The 17,760-nt window shown below is 39.2% G+C and overlaps 1 protein-coding gene across 1 annotated transcript in view; it reads right to left on the minus strand.

The window, feature by feature from the left end:
* The window catches only part of ATP8A2 (ATPase phospholipid transporting 8A2), a 759,667-nt gene that overhangs the window by 475,995 nt on the left and 265,912 nt on the right, over positions 1–17,760 (minus strand). Inside the window, exon 23 of the mRNA XM_036745978.1 lies at positions 3,188–3,326. Within this exon, the coding sequence (XP_036601873.1) occupies positions 3,188–3,326 (139 nt within the window). The remainder of the gene's footprint in view (positions 1–3,187; positions 3,327–17,760) is intronic.

Below are 17,760 nucleotides of genomic sequence, written 5' to 3' on the forward strand. Positions count from 1 at the left end.
GTATTGGGAGAAAAAGAAAGGGAGAGATAGGATGGGGTAAATTATCTCATATAAAAGAGGCAAGAAAAAGCTTTTACAATGGAGTGGAAGAGGGGGAGGTGAAAGGTAATGAGTGAACCTTATTCTCATTGGATTTGGCTTAAGGAGGGAATAAGATACACACTCAATTGGGTATGAAAGTCTATCTTACCCTACATGAAAGTAGAGGGGAAGGGAATGGGGGAGGAGGTGATAAAAGAGAAGACAAATTGGAGGAGGGGGTAATTAGAAGTAAACATTTTTGATGGGGAACAGGGTCAAAGGAGAAAATAGAATAAGTGCGGGGCAGGATAGGATGGAGGTAAATATAGTTAGTCCTTCACAACATGACTGTTATGGAAGTGTTTTGCATGACTACACATGTATAACCTATTTTGAATTACTTGCTTTCTCAATGAGGGTGGGTTGGGAGGAAGGAAGGGAGAGAATGTGGAACTCAAAGTTTTAAAAAACAAGTGTTAAAAATTGTTTTTTATATGCAACTGGGGAATAAGATATACAGGCAGTGGGGGATAAAAATCTATCTTGACCTACAGGAAAATAGAAGGGAAGGGGATAAGATAAGGGCAGGGGATAACAGAAGGGAGGGCAGATTAGGGGAAAGGGGAAATCAGAATGTATGCCATCTTGGGGTGGGGGGAGGGGAGAGATGGGGAGAAAATTTGGAACTCAAAATCTGTGGAAGTGAATGTTGAAAACTAAAAATTAATTAATAGAAAAAATTTTTTAAAAAAATTCACAAAGAATAGTTCCTTTTCAAAATCAATAGCTCCTACAGGCAATACTCACTTCCCCTACCCAAAAGGTCTACAAAACATTCCCACACAGAAAGTGGATGGGCGTTATAAACTCATCATTTGAGCCATTCCCATACTTCAGTGACTTGTTATTAAAAATAATGGTGATCAGGGACTGAATGCTCCATTTAGGCTTTAGAGTCAAAGATTTGTAATTTTATGGGTATGCATAATGCCTCCATGGACACAAACTGAAACCCCTCTGCCATTTAGAAGAGTATGTTTAAAATCTGCCATAGCTACAAAATCCATAATTCTAAGGCCAAGTAGGGAAGAGACTGTCTTACAGATCTACAATCCATCACCCAGGCAGTATTTGAAATCTTTCTTTCTCATTAGGAATTTCTAGAGCCTGGGGCTCAGTCTCTGAGAATCCAAGCTTACCTCTACCACATTAAGACACTAGAAGAGCAGTCTCAGAGATTTATCATGCACATCCTCTCCAAGACTGTCCTTTCTTTACAGTGTTGATGTCATGACATCAGTAGAGTATGAGCTTTCAGTGGTTTTTCCAGTAACAGGGATAAGATTGTATTAAATCAGCACAGTCCTGCTTAGTCCTCATCATAAACCAATGATATTCACTGATAAGATACCCACCAAGAATTCTAGAATTCAAGGTATATTGTAAAGCTAGGTTTTCTGAGCTAGTTGAGTATATTCAACTCTCTCTCTCTCTCTCTCTCGCTCTCTCTCTCGCTCTCTCTCTCGCTCTCTCTCTCCACTTTATAGTTACGCTTTATTTTTTTAAAAGCCTGCAAGTAATAACTTATACCGCCAACTTATTTCCTATCCTCGACTATGGAGAATTTGTTTCCAAAAGCCAATTACTTCCTCTAAAGACATTTGTCATGACTGAGGATATTCAAGAGTAAGTTTAATAGAGAGACCTCAAAATTAACCCCAAAGGAGTTGAGCAAGTACTCTGAGCAGTGCTAACATAGCCTCAAGTAACGAAGGTTAGAAAAGGATTACTTTGAAGAGGTTAAGAGTCAATCGCATATATATAAGTACCAGTACATTAATTTTTAAGTCATTAGCATACAAACACATCAGGCAAAAAATTTACCCTGACCAATAATGTCTTCCAACATCTTTAGCAAATTACAACCAAGCCCCATTGTAAAGTTGTGAAACTCCACTGTAACTCTGTTAGGCTGATTGCCCATTGATATCATTGTTCTTATAGAGCCAATTGCTCCCAGGATATTTTTTACTTACTATAATGAGTTACACAAAAACATACAGGACATTAGGTAGGCTATGCCTGTATACCACTATGTGTAACTAAGCTTCAATATGCCTTAATAATGGTTTTAGGAAAATCACATGTAATTAAATTACAAAGATAATCATCAAACCCAATTTTGGTTAGCAATACAATTCTCCCACTCCCTAAACCTTTCATTTGAACTGCTAACAAAAACAGTTGGATTAATTTCTAGTTCACCTTTCCTTTCTGGTCTCTCTTTCTGGGGCTGACTAGCACTAATAAGTCTATAGTACCGACTGAAGAAGCACAAAGTCTAGAAAATCCATGAACTGGATGTGTCCCTAAACAATCAAAACTGGTCATAAACATACATAAAAATAACTTCAAAGTTATGCATACATAATGAGCTATATGTCCAGAATGAGAAATTGGTATAGAATAATATGAAGTTCTGAGGGGGAAAAAGCACTTTTATATAAAAGCACATATTTATGCCAATATCTTGTACTTTATGATATCTTGCTAGGAAAGTATATTATAGGTCTTCACTCACAGTGGCTAAGTTTGAGTTTACAAAGAGAACAGGGATTGAATAAAAACTCACATAAGTCATATTTCAAGCAGAAAAATAGGGAAGATTTGAAGCAAAGGAAGGAAGGTATAGATCACACACGGAAGAGAACATTACCTTAGAAAATCAGAATAACAACGTAAGCTTTTTATCTTAATATCCTTTCACTCAGATGCATTCACTTTAGTTAGAACAAGAGTTAACCAGGGGGTGCTCAAGGGATCTGTGGATTGATTTTGGGGAGCCCAAGAACTTGGATGGGAACAAAATTACATCTTTACTTTCACTAACCTCTGACTGAAATTTAGCATTTCCTTTAATAATGTGAAGAGGAGTCCACAGGCTTCCTCAGACTACCAAAGGGATCCACGGCATACAAAAAGTGTTCAGAACCTCATGTTTTCAAGGGGCTTTTCTCTTGCCTCATGACAGGAAAATCTTATTGGGCTCCATTTTTCAATTAAGGTTGAAATAATTATAGGATATCAGGTACCTATGCTTGACACTAGAACACATTTATTATCATTAAACCAGCTTCAGCATATTACCTCTTTTAAAGTCTATTACCTATGTTAATTGCTGTTTCCTGCTTATCCCCAGTTAGGATCCATATTTTAATTTCTGCTTTCATTAGTGTTGATATCGTTTCTGGAACACCGGCCTGAAGACGATCCTCAATGGCTGTAGCTCCAAGAAGCAGGAGATCCTAATTTTTTTTAACAAAAAAAGTTTTTAATCAGTTACAGGTCTGAATATACTCAAAGGTAGCATCAACAATAGAAAATCCTGATGAGGTATATTGTTTAAATCAATTCTTACTTCAGTATCTAATATATTCATTTCACTGATTAATGGTGCTCGAATGGTTTGGTTCTCATGGGTGTCAATGTTTCAAAATCAATTAAATAAAGTTAGAACTATCCGAAACACAATGGCCATGTCAGACAGAATGGATATCACCTATCATCTGGTCTTGTAGCTGATGAGGAAAACCTATGTCTACTTAAGACCTATTTAAACTAGGTATTTAAGTAGAGGGATAGGAGAGGGATAACAAATCCCATCTACTATTCCATAAGGCATACTGATTGTGATAAACTATGAGAAGCAACAAAATTTTCACACTTGGGACACTTTTTGGTAAGACAAATACCAAAAAAAGATCCTACACCAATAATGCTCCGGATCACAGAATTGAGAAAAACATATCAAGTCTGAAATTCAGTAAAATACTGCCCAATGAGGACCTGGCTACAGGTTTTTCTCAACTGAGGGAGACTGACTGAGATAATGAATGTATAACACTTTGCAAAGACGGTACCAGGGGAATGTGAGACATTATTATAATTACCATCATTCTTATTGACAGGCACCTAGAAGAATGGATTGGGAAATGGTCTCAGGTTTAAGAGGGTTCAAGTACAGCCTCAGTGCAGTGTGTGTGTGTGTGTGTGTGTGTGTGACCTTAGGCATGCATTTTAACTTCTCACGGCTGGAGGTAACTCTAATTCTATAAGTTGCTTAATAGCAGTTCACCAGAATTGGTAAGAACACTTCACTGAAAACACCCAACCCCAATGAAATCATTGATCAAAAAATTCTGACCAATTAGTATGGCTCACATACTGATGCCTCTGTAGAAGGCCTGAATCTTTGTATCTCAATCAATTAACAAGCACTTATTTGTTAAGTGCCTACTATGTGCCGGGTGCTAGGGTTATTCAAGTACAAAGAATGAAATAACTGCCACACATGTAGCCAGAATGGACTTTGATTTCTTTGAATGACTCAGCTCGCCTCGTTGAGCTTCCCTGGACGCTGGGGCTTGCTCTTCCGGGGCAGGACCAGAGCTTCCTGTGTGATGAGTCGTGGCGCTGGCTGAGGGGAGGTGTGTTAACGTGGTCTACGCTGGGGGAGGGGCCAAGTCAAGAACCAATCGGCCCTGGTCATTCAGGCGGCGCTTGATGATGTCAAAAACTCTATAAGAGGGGAGAGGACAGCTTGAAGATCCTTTCCTTTCCTTTTCCGGTTGGAGCCAGAGACACCTACAGCCGAAGCTGAGCTGCCGGTAGCAGAGCTGACTAGAGGCTAGTGGGTAATCTTCTTACTGTAGAGGGGAAGCATGCATACGATTTTGCCTTATACCATCTCGCTTCTCTGTGGCCTCCTAGTTACTCTTATAAGGCGGACTTATTGGGCCTGGAAGCTTTTGATGAAAATATCAAAATGGGGACGCTGGTTTGTGGGCTTGTTATTGTGGAGTGTAAATACATGCTTTAGTTCTCCTGCCTTCTGCCTAGAGAATTCCTTATATCTTGCGGTTCCGGACCTTTTAGGCACATATGAGATTCTCTTTGAAATCATAAATTCTGCCTTCCTAATATAACACATAATAAGCCTGTATCTTAAAGGAGGGAGACAAAAAGTATAAAAATGTGTACAGAATAAGTAAAAAGTTAGTAAATGCAAATATATACAAAATAGTCAAAAACAAGGTAGTTTGGGAGGAAGGATGCTAGCAGTCTGCGGGGATCAGGAAAGGCTTCAGGGCGAACATGGAAGAGAGGGACTCTGAGGCAGAGGTAAGGAGAGAGTGCATGTCAGGCACAAGTTCACCTGGTGCAAAGGCACAGACATGGCAGCTGGGTGCTGTATGTGAGGAAATGAGAGAAGGACAGCTTGGATGGACTAAGGAGTATAGGAGGGAGAGTCATGTTCAATGTAGCTAGAAAGATCAGTTGGGGCCAGGCCCTAAAGGCTTTAAAGAGCTAAGGTTTTAAAAAGCTAAACAGAGGAGTTTATATTTCATCATAGCGTCAGTAGGAAGCCATTGGAGGTTTAATAGTGGAGGCACATGGTCAGATTTACAGTTAAGGAAAATTATTCTGGCAGCAATGTGTAAGATATGCTGGGAGGGAGGAAAGACTCAAGGCTAAGAGACCAACTAGGAGGCTGTTGCAATGATCTAGGCAGGAGGTGATGAGAACCTGAACCTGATGTGAGTAGGGAGTCAGATGACAGAGATGTTGTAGAGGTAGGAATGGCAAGGTTTGGCAATTAGTTATTGGATAGATGGGCTGTGAGGAGTCCAGGATAACAAACACCGTGATTACAAACTTGAGACATTGGAAATGATGGGTTACAGGCTTTGGGAACCCCCTTGGACACTCCTTGAATGTTCCCACTTGATCTGGCCTTCTCCGGAGACTATAAGCCTTTCATTATCTCTATGGCCAATTCTGTTACTCTTAACCCAGCCTAGACCTCCATTATCTGTTATCTCTGGATGCCTTTGGCTACTTTCACCCTTGATCCTATCTAAAACTCCATTTTCTAGGCTCCTGGCCTCTGACCTCTGATCACTCCAGTCTACTGGACGCGCCTATCAAAATCCTCCCTAGATTCTTCCTCAAGATCCTCCCTGAATCCCTCCTCCAGTCACTCCAGACAACTTGGCCACCCCTAGATCCCTCCCACAGTCTTTCTGTATATAAGATTCATCTTGTTTCCACAAAAGTGCCTGTTTTCAATCTGGCTCGCTTGTGAATACAAGTGTCACAAATGCTCAGATTCCTTAAAAGTAAGAGTCTAACCAATGCTGAGATTCCTTAAGAGTCTACCCAATATGGTGGATTTTTAATAAACTTTCTTTTTCTTTGGGTGAAAGAAAGTGAGTTGAGTTCAAGGGTCGAATGTCACTATTTCGAGGTCCCAGCATCCCTAAACCTCAACAGAAACAAGCAGGCTTTGACAGAGGGTTTATGGAGAAAGATAATGAGTTCAATTTTAGACATATTAAGTTCAAGATATCCATGACAATCCAGTCTGAAATGGCCAGCAGGCAGCTGGTGATGCACGACTAATGGTCAAGGCAGAAGGGCTAGATATATAAATGTGGATATCATCTGCATAGAGATGATCATTAAACCCACAGGAGCTGATGAGATTATCACGTGAGAAAGAGGAAGGAAAAGAGGCCCTAGGGCAGAACCCTGGGAAACACGCACAGACTAGATGATGAGCTAGCAAAGGAGACTGAACAGACCTCAAGCCCATCATATCCCACTTTATCATGATAGACCAGCAAAGACTCCGAGAATTCTTAAGTTAGACAGGAATTTTCCAGGTCATCTAGTACACCGCCCCAGCCCCCTCTTCCCCACTGGCCAATGATGCCCTCAACCCCCCTTCCAACAAACAGTCAGCTGGCCTATACTTGAACACTTCCAGCAATGCTCATGCCATTAGAAAGTTGGTTCATTTCTAGACAGTTGTAATTGTTAGTAACCTTCTACTGAGTCAGAATCCATATTCCTATCATTTCTATTTGGTAGTTCTAGTTTGACCATCTGGAAACACATAGAATACAAGTCTAATCACTCTAAAACAGATGGAAATACTTGAAAACAGAGACTATCTTCCCTATGAGCTAAAACATACCCTTCTCCTTTAATTGACCTTCATATGCCACAGTTTCAAATCCCCTCAGCATCCCAGTCTTCCCCCCTCTGGGTCTGCAGCAGTTTGTCCATAAATTATTCCAGGTTTTTTCCCCATGTTTTTTCCCCATCCCATCATGTAACAGGACCACACAGAGAGAATCAGAATACTCCTCCCCCCATTTAACGCACATGGACCTTTGCCCAAAGGTCACACAGGTAATAAGTGGCAGATCTAGGATTTAAACCTAGCTTGTATGGTTTCAAAAATCCAGGATTGCTTCAGTTTCTTCAACTATAAAATGATGATAGTAATAGCAACTACCTCCCAGGGTTGTCATATATATCAAATGAAATAATATTTGTAAAAAGCACTTAACATAGTGACAGGCAATCGATCAAACATTTATTAAGTACTTACTACGTGCTGCACTGTATAAGCCCCAGGGATATAAAAAGAGGCAAAAGACAATCCCTGCCCTCAAGAAATTTACAATCTAATGGAGGACAAAATGCAAACAAATGCATACAAAGCAAGTTATATACTGGGCAAATAGGTATTAACAGAGATACTACATAAATGCTTATTCTATTCCCTTCCCTCCCCTTGAGGTACTCCATTGCTAAGTATGCAATATTAAAAGAATGGTTTCCAACATATTGGGTGTCCCTCCTAGTGGTAAATTTATGTGCAGAAATAGAGAAAAGCTGAACAAGACAGTGTAAGAGATGGGGGAGCTGTTTTGTTTCCACAGGGTTAAAACATTCTTCCTCCCTCTTCCCCCCCAACTTTAGCTGAATGTAAGTCAGGTGATTGATTGGAACTACTTCCAGTCAGAGCTCTGACCTAGCAGAAACCAGGTCTCAGTTCAGTCAGGTGAAAGGTCAGAGGCTTGTACTCATGCTTGGAGGAGGGCATGCTGTAAGCAGTCAGGGGGTTGTATCTGGCCAATGAAGAGCCTGGTGGGAGATCTGAAGGGAGGGTATATAAAAGGATGGGGTGTCCATCTGAGTCCTTTGTACTTTCTCCTGTACTCTGTTCAGGTGATGTATCCATTTATTCAGTGGGAATAAATGTAAACTGTAATTAAAACATTCCTGGATTCCCAATGAGTATTGTTTATTCCTAGACAATGTAAGTATCTTTCAAACAACAGGAAACCATGGAAGGGTTTCAATCTTAATTACCTGAAGGAGTGCCTTCACTAAAAGAGGTAACAGGTTCATTACAACACTATAATAAATAGGATGAGAGGAGAAACCAATTCTCAAATTTGTAATGACAGTCATAATAAAATAATGAAATCCTGAGGTCTGGAGACAGTGTTATCAGAAAACATTCCCAGTCACCCAATACCAGTTCTATGATGGTGCTTAGCTAAAAGCATCCTAATTACGCTATGAAGCCAGGGCTCCCACAACTTTATATTATCTATAGAAGCAACTGAAGTTTACAGCCAATCACAGATATGAAGATTCTGGTGACAGCAGTCAGGAGAATGGCTCTCAAGTGGGATGTGGTTGCTGGTGTTATGTACCTTAGAATGGATGGTTAGTGCTTTATCCACAATTTCCTGTGTTATATTTTATGACTTTAAAAGGATACCACAGGGCTTTGACAAGCATGATTTCACTGAAATCATATACAACATATCTTTTTGCCATCTGTATGTTTATCCTAGGCAAATTCTGTTCCTTTGGGGAAAAAAGACATAAGAGAAAAGACTGCAAAGACTTTTATTTCAATGCTAGAAAATACATGAACTTCTAACAAAGCATTCTATAAGAGGAAGAGGCAAAAGATGACATATGGTCAATGGAAGCTCAAGTTAACTTACACATCTAAACACCACATTTCACTTACATATATATCAAAATTATTGACTAAAGAATAAAAATTGCCTTACATGCCTTCATCTAACAGAATGCAAAAATGTAGTTTGAAAATGAGATTTCCCCAGTGTAAGCAAAACTGGAAAACTATCTTACACAGGGACCATTGCTGGATGAGGAGCTGGGCCCAGAACTGAACAAAAAAAGAGAGTGAGGGAATCTGCAATTGGAAAATTCTGTGGTGCTGTCAACAATTCCAAACTTCTCTATGAAACAAAAACCAAGCTTCTTTTAAATTCCAGTATCCTTTCGGTGATGCTATATGGTTTCTAATCATGAAAGAGAAGCATCAAAACTGCAGATGACCTAAGAACAATGGAGACATCCATGGGTGGGCATGAATAGGCAGGAGCATATAGCCAACAATAAATAGTATATGCACAGATATATCAAAGAGATGCATGAGAGGAAAAGGACATTTCCAAGCCATGTGATGGGTCAGCTAGGTGGTGCAGTGGATAGACAGCTGGGCCTGAAGTCAGGAAGACTCATCTTTCTGGATTCACATCTGGTCTCAGACACTTCCTGGCTACATGACCCTCAGCAAGTCACTTAACCATGTTTGCCTCAGTTTCCTCATCTGTAAAATGAGCTGGAGTAGGAAATGGCAAACCACTCCACTATCTTTGACGAGAAAATCCCAAAATGGGGGCATGAAAAGTCAGACATGCCTGAACAACGACAAAGCCATGTAGCAAGAGCTAGGAGATAACACAGAAAACCTGCATGCTGACTTGGTTCTCTGAGGCCTAGAGAAAGGTTCTCCCATAGATCTGGTAGGCTTCCTGTGGAGTACTTAGGAAAGGACATGGATGATACTCACAGTGGATAAGAAAGAGTGGGTAGTTTGCCATCTGCACTATGGAAGTGAGTATCCACATCAGTGAGACCACACATTCACTAAAGTATTATGAAAGTTAAAGTATAAAGAAGATGTACAAAACATAAGGAAAATTGATTCAAATCTACACAAAGTCCTACCCCACATCTTGTTATGGTATGGAACTGACCCTGGTTTCTCAGCAGCTTACAATCTAACAGAAAGAATAAGACACTTATACAAATTACTATGATGTAATTTATTGTATACAGGGTGATATACAATGTACATATATGACAAGCACAAAGTAGCACAAAAAATCATAGTAAGTGCTATGAAAAATCTGAAAATAGAGGAAGTCATTTGAGGAAATTGAAATACAAGAAAATAGTTCCCAGCCCACTGCATGAACTCCTTGTGATAGATTCATGTGCAGAAATAGGGAAGAGCTAAACAAGACAGGAAGATCTGCATCTGAATTACTGGAAGGAGTACACTCATTGAAAGGTATCACAATTTTATTACAGTATTGGAATAAAAAAAGATGAGAGGAAAAGCCAATCAAATTAATAATAATAATAATAATAAAATCACATCTGAGAAGTTTGGAGATCATGCAGTTCCATCATGGTGTTTACATAAGAACACTCTAATTGTACTATGTAGCCAGGCTCCCACAAAACACAACTTTATATTATCCATGGAGGAACCTGAAGTTTACAGCCAATCACAGACATGAAGATTCTGGTGAACTGGCAGTCAGAAAAATGACTCTCAAGTGGGCTGTGGTCTCTGATGTCATGAACCCTAGAATGAATGGTATACCTGAACTGGAACTTAAAGGAAGGGATCATGGCAAGATTCTCTCTACCAAAAGAATGGGCAATTAACTTAAAGTCATGGGTACTGGGAAGGACAGAATGTAGAATATGAGAAAGGAAGTCACATGTGAAAAGGCTAGTTAGAGTCACATTAAACACCAAGATCGGCAGTTTATATTCTAGGCTCAAAGTTATTTAGTAGGAGAATGACCAAGAATATTAGGAATATTTTGTGGGCCCCATTAAAGCCAGGCTAAAGGGGAGAGAGTGTGGAAGTAGGAAGGCCTAGTTAGGAAGTAATTACAAAAGGATAGGCAAGAATCAAACTAGGGTGACTACAATGGAAATGAGAAAGGAAATGGGGAAATGCAAGGAATATTATTGAAAGAGAATCAACAGGGCTTGCCAATTGATCGAGTGAAGGGTAAGGGAGAGGTGAGGTCAAAGACAACATCAAAGGTTCAAGCCTTGATGGCTAGGAGAATATTTGTGGTACCATCAGCAAAAATAAAGAGGCTAGAAGATTTTTAAGGAAGATAAGTCTATTTTTTTGCATGGAGACTTTGAAGTGTCAATAGGACATCTAAGTGGAAACAAATATCAGATAAAAGCAAATTCCAGACTAGAGTTTGGAGCAGGGGGTATAGAGGAAGAGGTCAAGTCTGGAGGCAGAAACTTGGAATCTCCCACACAGATGACAATGGAAGGTAAAAAAGGATAATAATAGCTAGGGAGAAAATATAAAGAGAGAAAAGGGTCAAGAACACAGTACTGGGGGGGGGCACTTTCATTTAGGAGATGGGAGAACTGAGGAGTCAAACAGACAAGGAATAACCAGACCCATGAAAGCATAGTCCCACTGGAAGCAAAGTTTGTCAACAGCATTAAATGTTGCAGAGCCTCAAGAAGCTGAGGAGTGAGAAAAGGGTATTGTATTTAGTGATGAAGTAATTGGTAATATTTGGAGAAAGAATAATTTCAGTAGAATAGGGGGGATTGAAGTTGAATGGCATCTAATACCTTCTTCAAAGCCAGGACAAAATCATCATTTCAGTTCAGAAGTTGGGTGTACCAGCTCAGATTCCTCCCCTGGAACTCAAAGCTCTGGAACCTCTTGCCTCAGGAAAAAGTAGAACTTACTTTCTTCTGGGTGACTGGAATAACATTACAGCCCTTCATTACCACCCTAAGCATCAAAGCAGATAAGTACTCCACTAAAACCAAGATTTCTGCCTGGCTAGTATTAAACCAAACTAACTGACAAGCATCTAAGAAGCATCTCCTTTGTGCCAGGCACTATGCTACACACTGGAGATACAAAAACAAGGAGCATACATTCTAACAGTGAAGCACATCCATACATAGCTGGCACTAGAAGAAAGGGCCTCACGCATAAGATGAAGATGCTTGAGTTGAATCTTGAAGCCGTGATCCAAGAAGCGGCAGTGAGAAAGGAATGCATTCCAGAAGTGGTGGACAGCAGATGCAAATGCATTATGAAGGGAGATGGAGGGTTGTCTGTGAGGGACAACCTTAGAGCATGTAGAGGGGAATAATGTACATATAATAAGACTAGAAAGGTAGGAGGGAGCCAGGTTTCGAAGAGTCTAGATGCCCAGAGAAGTTTATATTTGATCCTGGGGGTAATAGAGAGCCATTAGACTTTATTGAGTGTGGACGGTGGGACAAAGTATCAGGGATGGATATGCTCAGAACTGCTCTGTAGTTAAATCACTTTGGTGACTGTGGAAGATGGATTGGAGTCAGGGAAGACTTGAGCCAGGAAAACCAACACAGAGGTCCAGTAAATAGGTGATTCTGAACTAAAGGGATGGTTGTGTTAGAGATATTGTAAGACTAGAAACAACAAGATTTAGTATATCATTGCATTCAGTGGGGAAGAAGAATGAAGAGACTCCAATGACTTCAAGGTTGCAAATCTGGATGACTGAAAAAATGATGTGGTGTCCTTCGCAGAAATCAAGAAGTTGGGATTGGTTAGGGGGGAAGAGGAGATAATATGTTCTATTTTAGACATATTAAACCTATGAGGCCTAATTCAAACCCATAGGAGCTAAAGAGAACACAAAGTGATAAAAGAAGGATCAGGGCAGAGTTTTGAGATATACCCCTAGCTAGAGGGTAAGGCATGGATAATAATCTGGTAAAGGAGAATGAAAGGGAGCAATTGCATAGACAGGCAGAAAACCAAAAAAGAGTAGTGTCACAAAAATCCAAAGAGAACAGTAAATCCAGGGAGAGATGACAGTTGGCAGCATCCAGTTCAGCAGAGATCGAGAAATACAAAAAGTTGAGGCAATGTCATTTGATGTGTGAATTAAGAGATCATGAGTGGCTTTGAAGACAGATACTTCAGTTAAGTGATGAGGCTACTGGCCTGATGGAAGAGGGTTAGGAGAGAATAAGAATGGAGAACAAGGAGGTAATGAGGATAGGTGGCTTCTTCAAGAAGTTGGGCTGAGGAAATGAAGAGAGACACAGAATTTGCAGGGATGGAAGGGTCTAATGAAGTTTCTTTTTTTTAAGAATGGAAGAGATTTAGGCATGCATGTAGGCAGTAGGAAAGGAACCAGTAGCTAGGGAGATACTAAAGATTAGAGTCAGCGAAGGGATAACTGTGGGAGAAATCTGCTGGAGAAAATGAGAGGTGATGGGATCAAGGATAAATATTCTTTCTTCAAGGTCTGGCCTTGGAGAAAAAGGCTACTACTTCACCAGAGACTGGAAAAAAGGAGAAGATACTGGTGAAAGTGATCAGGCAGGGGAGCAGGGTATATGACATCTAGGGGGTATGAGATAAGGAGAAGGTAAGAAGTAGTTGGCAGAAAGTAGTCTCAATTTTCTCAGTGAAAACTGAAGGTGTGAATCAGGTGAAGAGGAAAGAGAAAGCTTGTAGCAGCTGCTGTGCAAAGTAAGAAGCTCAATTTTGTTGCTCAGCAATTTTTAGTTGTGTCTGACTCTTTGTGACCCCATTTAGGATTTTCTTGGCAAAGGTACTGGAGTGGTTCGTCATTTCCTTCTCCAGTTCATTTTACAGATGAGGAAACTGAGGCAAACAGGGTTAACTGACTTGCCCAGGGTCACAAAGTTAGTGTCTGAGGCCAAATCTGAACTCAGGTCTTCTTGATTCCAGGACCAGCACCCTAACCACTGTGACATCCAGCTGCCCCAGCTCAATTAGGCAAGAGTAAAATGACTGTCCTGCTGCAGCGAGACACCAGCTGAAGTCAAATAAGAAACATGCAGTAGATCTAGTCAGCGTGGTTACATGACTATATGCTGTCCTCTACCCTTGAATTGCTTGACCTCTGGTCCTATCACTGCTCACAACCAGTCAAACTCTAGCCTGGCTTACCCTCAACACCACCTCTTCCAATTCTATTTGAATACTGCTAATTGGTCTTTAAATATTTGGTATGATTCACTTGTAAATCCATTTGGCCCAGGGGATATTTTTCTTAAGGAGTTCATTTATGTCTTGCTCAATTTTTTTTTCTAAGATAAGGTTACTTAAATATTCTATTTCCCCTTCTGTTTAATCTGAGCCATTTATATATTTTAGAATACTCATCTATTTCATTTAGATTGTCAGTTTTATTGACATATAGTTGAGCAAAGTATCTCCCAAAAAACTGCTTTAATTTCATCTTCATTTCGCATTCATGCTTTTCATTCTTGATGCTAACAATCTGGTTTCTTTCTGTCATTTTTTAATCAAATTAGCCAATGTATAGCTGTTGAATTTTTTTCCCCAAAAAAACAGCTCCTGTTTTAATTTATTAGGTCAATTTTTTTCAGCTTTAATTACATCAAACTTTCTTTTGATTTTTAAGATGTCTATTTTGGTGTTTAATCGAGAATTTTAAATTTATTCTTTTTCTAGTTGTGTTTTTTTTTTAGTTGAATGCCCAATTTATTGATTAGCTCTCTCTTTTATTAATGCAAATGTTTAGATAGGTATAAATTTTTCCCTAAGTATTGCTTTGGTTGCAACCCACAAATTTGGTATGTTGTTTTATTGTTGTCATTATCTTAAATAAAATCAATTGTTTCTATGATTTGTTTTTTGACCCACCAATTCTCCAGGATTAGATTAGTTTCCAATTATTTTTTATCCTATGCTTCAAAAGCCATTAATTGAATATAATTTTTATTGCATCATGGATAAAAAAGGCTTTTTCTGCTTTTCTATACTTGTTCTTGAGGATTTTATGCCCTAATACACAATTATTTTTTGTGAGTATCTTACACAGATAAGAAACAGGTATGTACCTTTCTACTTCCAACCAATAGTTTCTAGGGGTCTATCATATCTAACTTTCCTAAGTTCTATTTGTCTCCTTAACTTCTTTCTCATTTATTTCATGATTAGATTTATTTAGGTCCAAGAGGGGCAAACTGAGATCTCCCACTAAAATAGTTTTACTGTTTATTTCCTCATGTGACTCTTAATTTTTCCGTAAAAAAACTTGGATGAAAGTTACGCCATATGTAGCGTATGTGTGCTCAGTATTGATATTAATTCATTGTCTATGTCTATATGTCTATGTCTATGTCTATATGTCTATGTCTATACGTCTATGTCTATATGTCTATACGTCTATGTCTATATGTCTATGTCTATATGTCTATGTCTATGTCTATATGTCTATGTCTATGTCTATATGTCTATGTCTATGTCTATATGTCTATGTCTATGTCTATATGTCTATGTCTATGTCTATATGTCTATGTCTATGTCTATATGTCTATGTCTATGTCTATGTCTTGGCAAAATGAAGTTTTCCTATCTCTTTTTAATTAGGTCTTTCTTTGCTTTTGCTTTGTCTGAGATCATGGTTGCTACACTTGATTTTTTTTTTAGTCCAGCTGAAGCATAATAGATTCTGCTCCAGCTTCTTATTTTAATTCTCTGTGTATATCTTTCTGTTTCAAGTGTCTCTTTTAAATAACATGTTGTTACATTCTAATTTCTAATCCATTCAGCTATCCAATTCTGTTTTTGGATGAGTTCATCCCATTCATATTTATAGTTATGACTGCTATGGTGTATTTCCCTCCATCCAATTCTCTTATATTTAGCCTTCTCCTTTTTACACAGTCCCCTCCTTAAGAGTCTGTTTTGCTTGCCTCCTTTAATCTACCCCTCTTCTCAGTCTACTCCCCACTTTCAGCCCTTTTTCCTTCTACTTCCTTGTTTGGTAGCATAGATTTCTATAACTGATTGACACAAGTGTATATATACATTTTTCCTCCTTGAACTAGGTGAGGTGAAAGTGAGGTTCAAGCATGGCCCATTCCCTGCCTCACATTTTCCCTTCCATTGTATAAACTCTTTTTCACACACCTTTTTTATATGAGATAATTTTGTCCATTCTCCCTTTCCCATTCTTTGAATGAATTCCTTTTTCTCAGACTTCCATTCTTCTTTTGAGATCAATCCAACATAGCAGTTTCACACCTATGCCCTCTGTCTGAGGAGATACTTTTTAACTGCCCTAATGATGATATAGTTCTTAGGGGTTACACGTATAATCTACCCGTAAAGAAATATAACCCAAGATAGTCAGCTATCCTTTGGGAACTCAACCTACCAGGATAAATTCAAGCTGGGAGAGTAGCCCCAGAGGAGATCATACACATGATTATCGGATTACATATTCAGTGTTTCTTGATGACCTGATTTGGCCTTTTCAGATGAGCTAAAGTCCTTCCAGCATATAGCACTCTGTCTGTAATTGGCTCATGAATGCCCTCATCTTATTTTCCTAAACCCATCTGTCTAGCCCATTTTTGTCAAGTTATTCAACCTAAGCAATTCAAGTAAGTTTCTATACTGCTCTTTACTAAACCCAATTAACAAAAAACTATCACTAACTATCCCATTCCCTACCAGTGAGGAGCTTATTTCACTTAACACCCATGAATATGTCTCTCAGTGCTCTTTAAAGGCGTCCAAACCTGCCTGGATCTCCCTTCAGATCCCCCAAGGCTTCTTGTCAGGCTAATTATAATTATGCTTCTTTTGCTGTCAGTTGTAGACAAGAAGCCAACAGGTTCCCAGGGCATAAGAATTCTGGTAAGATAAAAGAAGCTAAGTATGGAGATAAGAAAGGTGGCCTTTGTAAGGAGGGCATTCTCTGTGATGCCCTCTTTCCCACTTCCAATATATGATTAGAGCATTACTTGCAGTGAAATATTTACTTGTGTTCAATCAGTGATTCACAGACTTAATAGAGGAGCTCTCCCCTTAAAAGAATCAGACAAGCATGTCTTCTTTCCTCTACTCCCATCCTTTCAAATTCAAGGCTCACAAGGTTTCCAAGTCATCAACTTCAGACCCTGCTTACTTTTAGGAAGCAGAGATGTCTATTTATGGTAGAGAATACTTAAAACTGGTAATGTTACTGTATAGTAGAGAACACTTGAAATCGGCAACATCAAACCAATGGAAAGGATGAGTTTAATAATTTCAAAGTGGCTACCCTAACACATACACTGTAGAAGACAAGTAACTGTTGACATAAGTAAAATTTCATTACGTAGCTTCCCATAGAACAGTATCTGATGCTTACTAGCTGTGCAAACATGGGTAAGTCACTTAACCTCTCCAAGCCTCAATTTTCTCATCTGTCAAATGGGGATAATGACGCCTCTAGTACCTATCTTACAGGGTTGTTGTACAGCTCAAATGAAAATCTATGTAAAAAAATTTTAGAAACTCTAGTAAGAAATACAAATGCTAATTACTGTTTTTATCTGTGTGTATGTATATATATGCATACATGTATGTATTATATATATGAATTTGCCCAAAAAATTCTTCCCTTTGGGTTACATAACATGAAACTGAGCAGCAATAGAGTAACATGTTCACTCCTTTTCAAGGCTCACTAGCCAGCCTTTGAACTACCTAGACTTTGAAAGTGCACCACAGGATTTCTTCTCTTCCCTGGAAGGTGTTTTATGAACTATGTGTACATGTAAGCAGCCAGGCAAGGAGGTGGGGGTGGGGAGACAACAGGGGAGAGTGTCTGATCTGGCTGTGCAGGTCCCAGAACGATCAAGACCTCAAAGGGAAAGGGAGGAAAGTATAAGCAACCTTGCCCCTGACACTAAAGCAAGGACCCTGGATTCAGGCCGAAC

The sequence above is a fragment of the Trichosurus vulpecula genome, chromosome 2, assembly GCF_011100635.1.
Source record: "Trichosurus vulpecula isolate mTriVul1 chromosome 2, mTriVul1.pri, whole genome shotgun sequence".
In the NCBI taxonomy this organism is placed as follows: Eukaryota; Metazoa; Chordata; class Mammalia; order Diprotodontia; family Phalangeridae; genus Trichosurus; species Trichosurus vulpecula.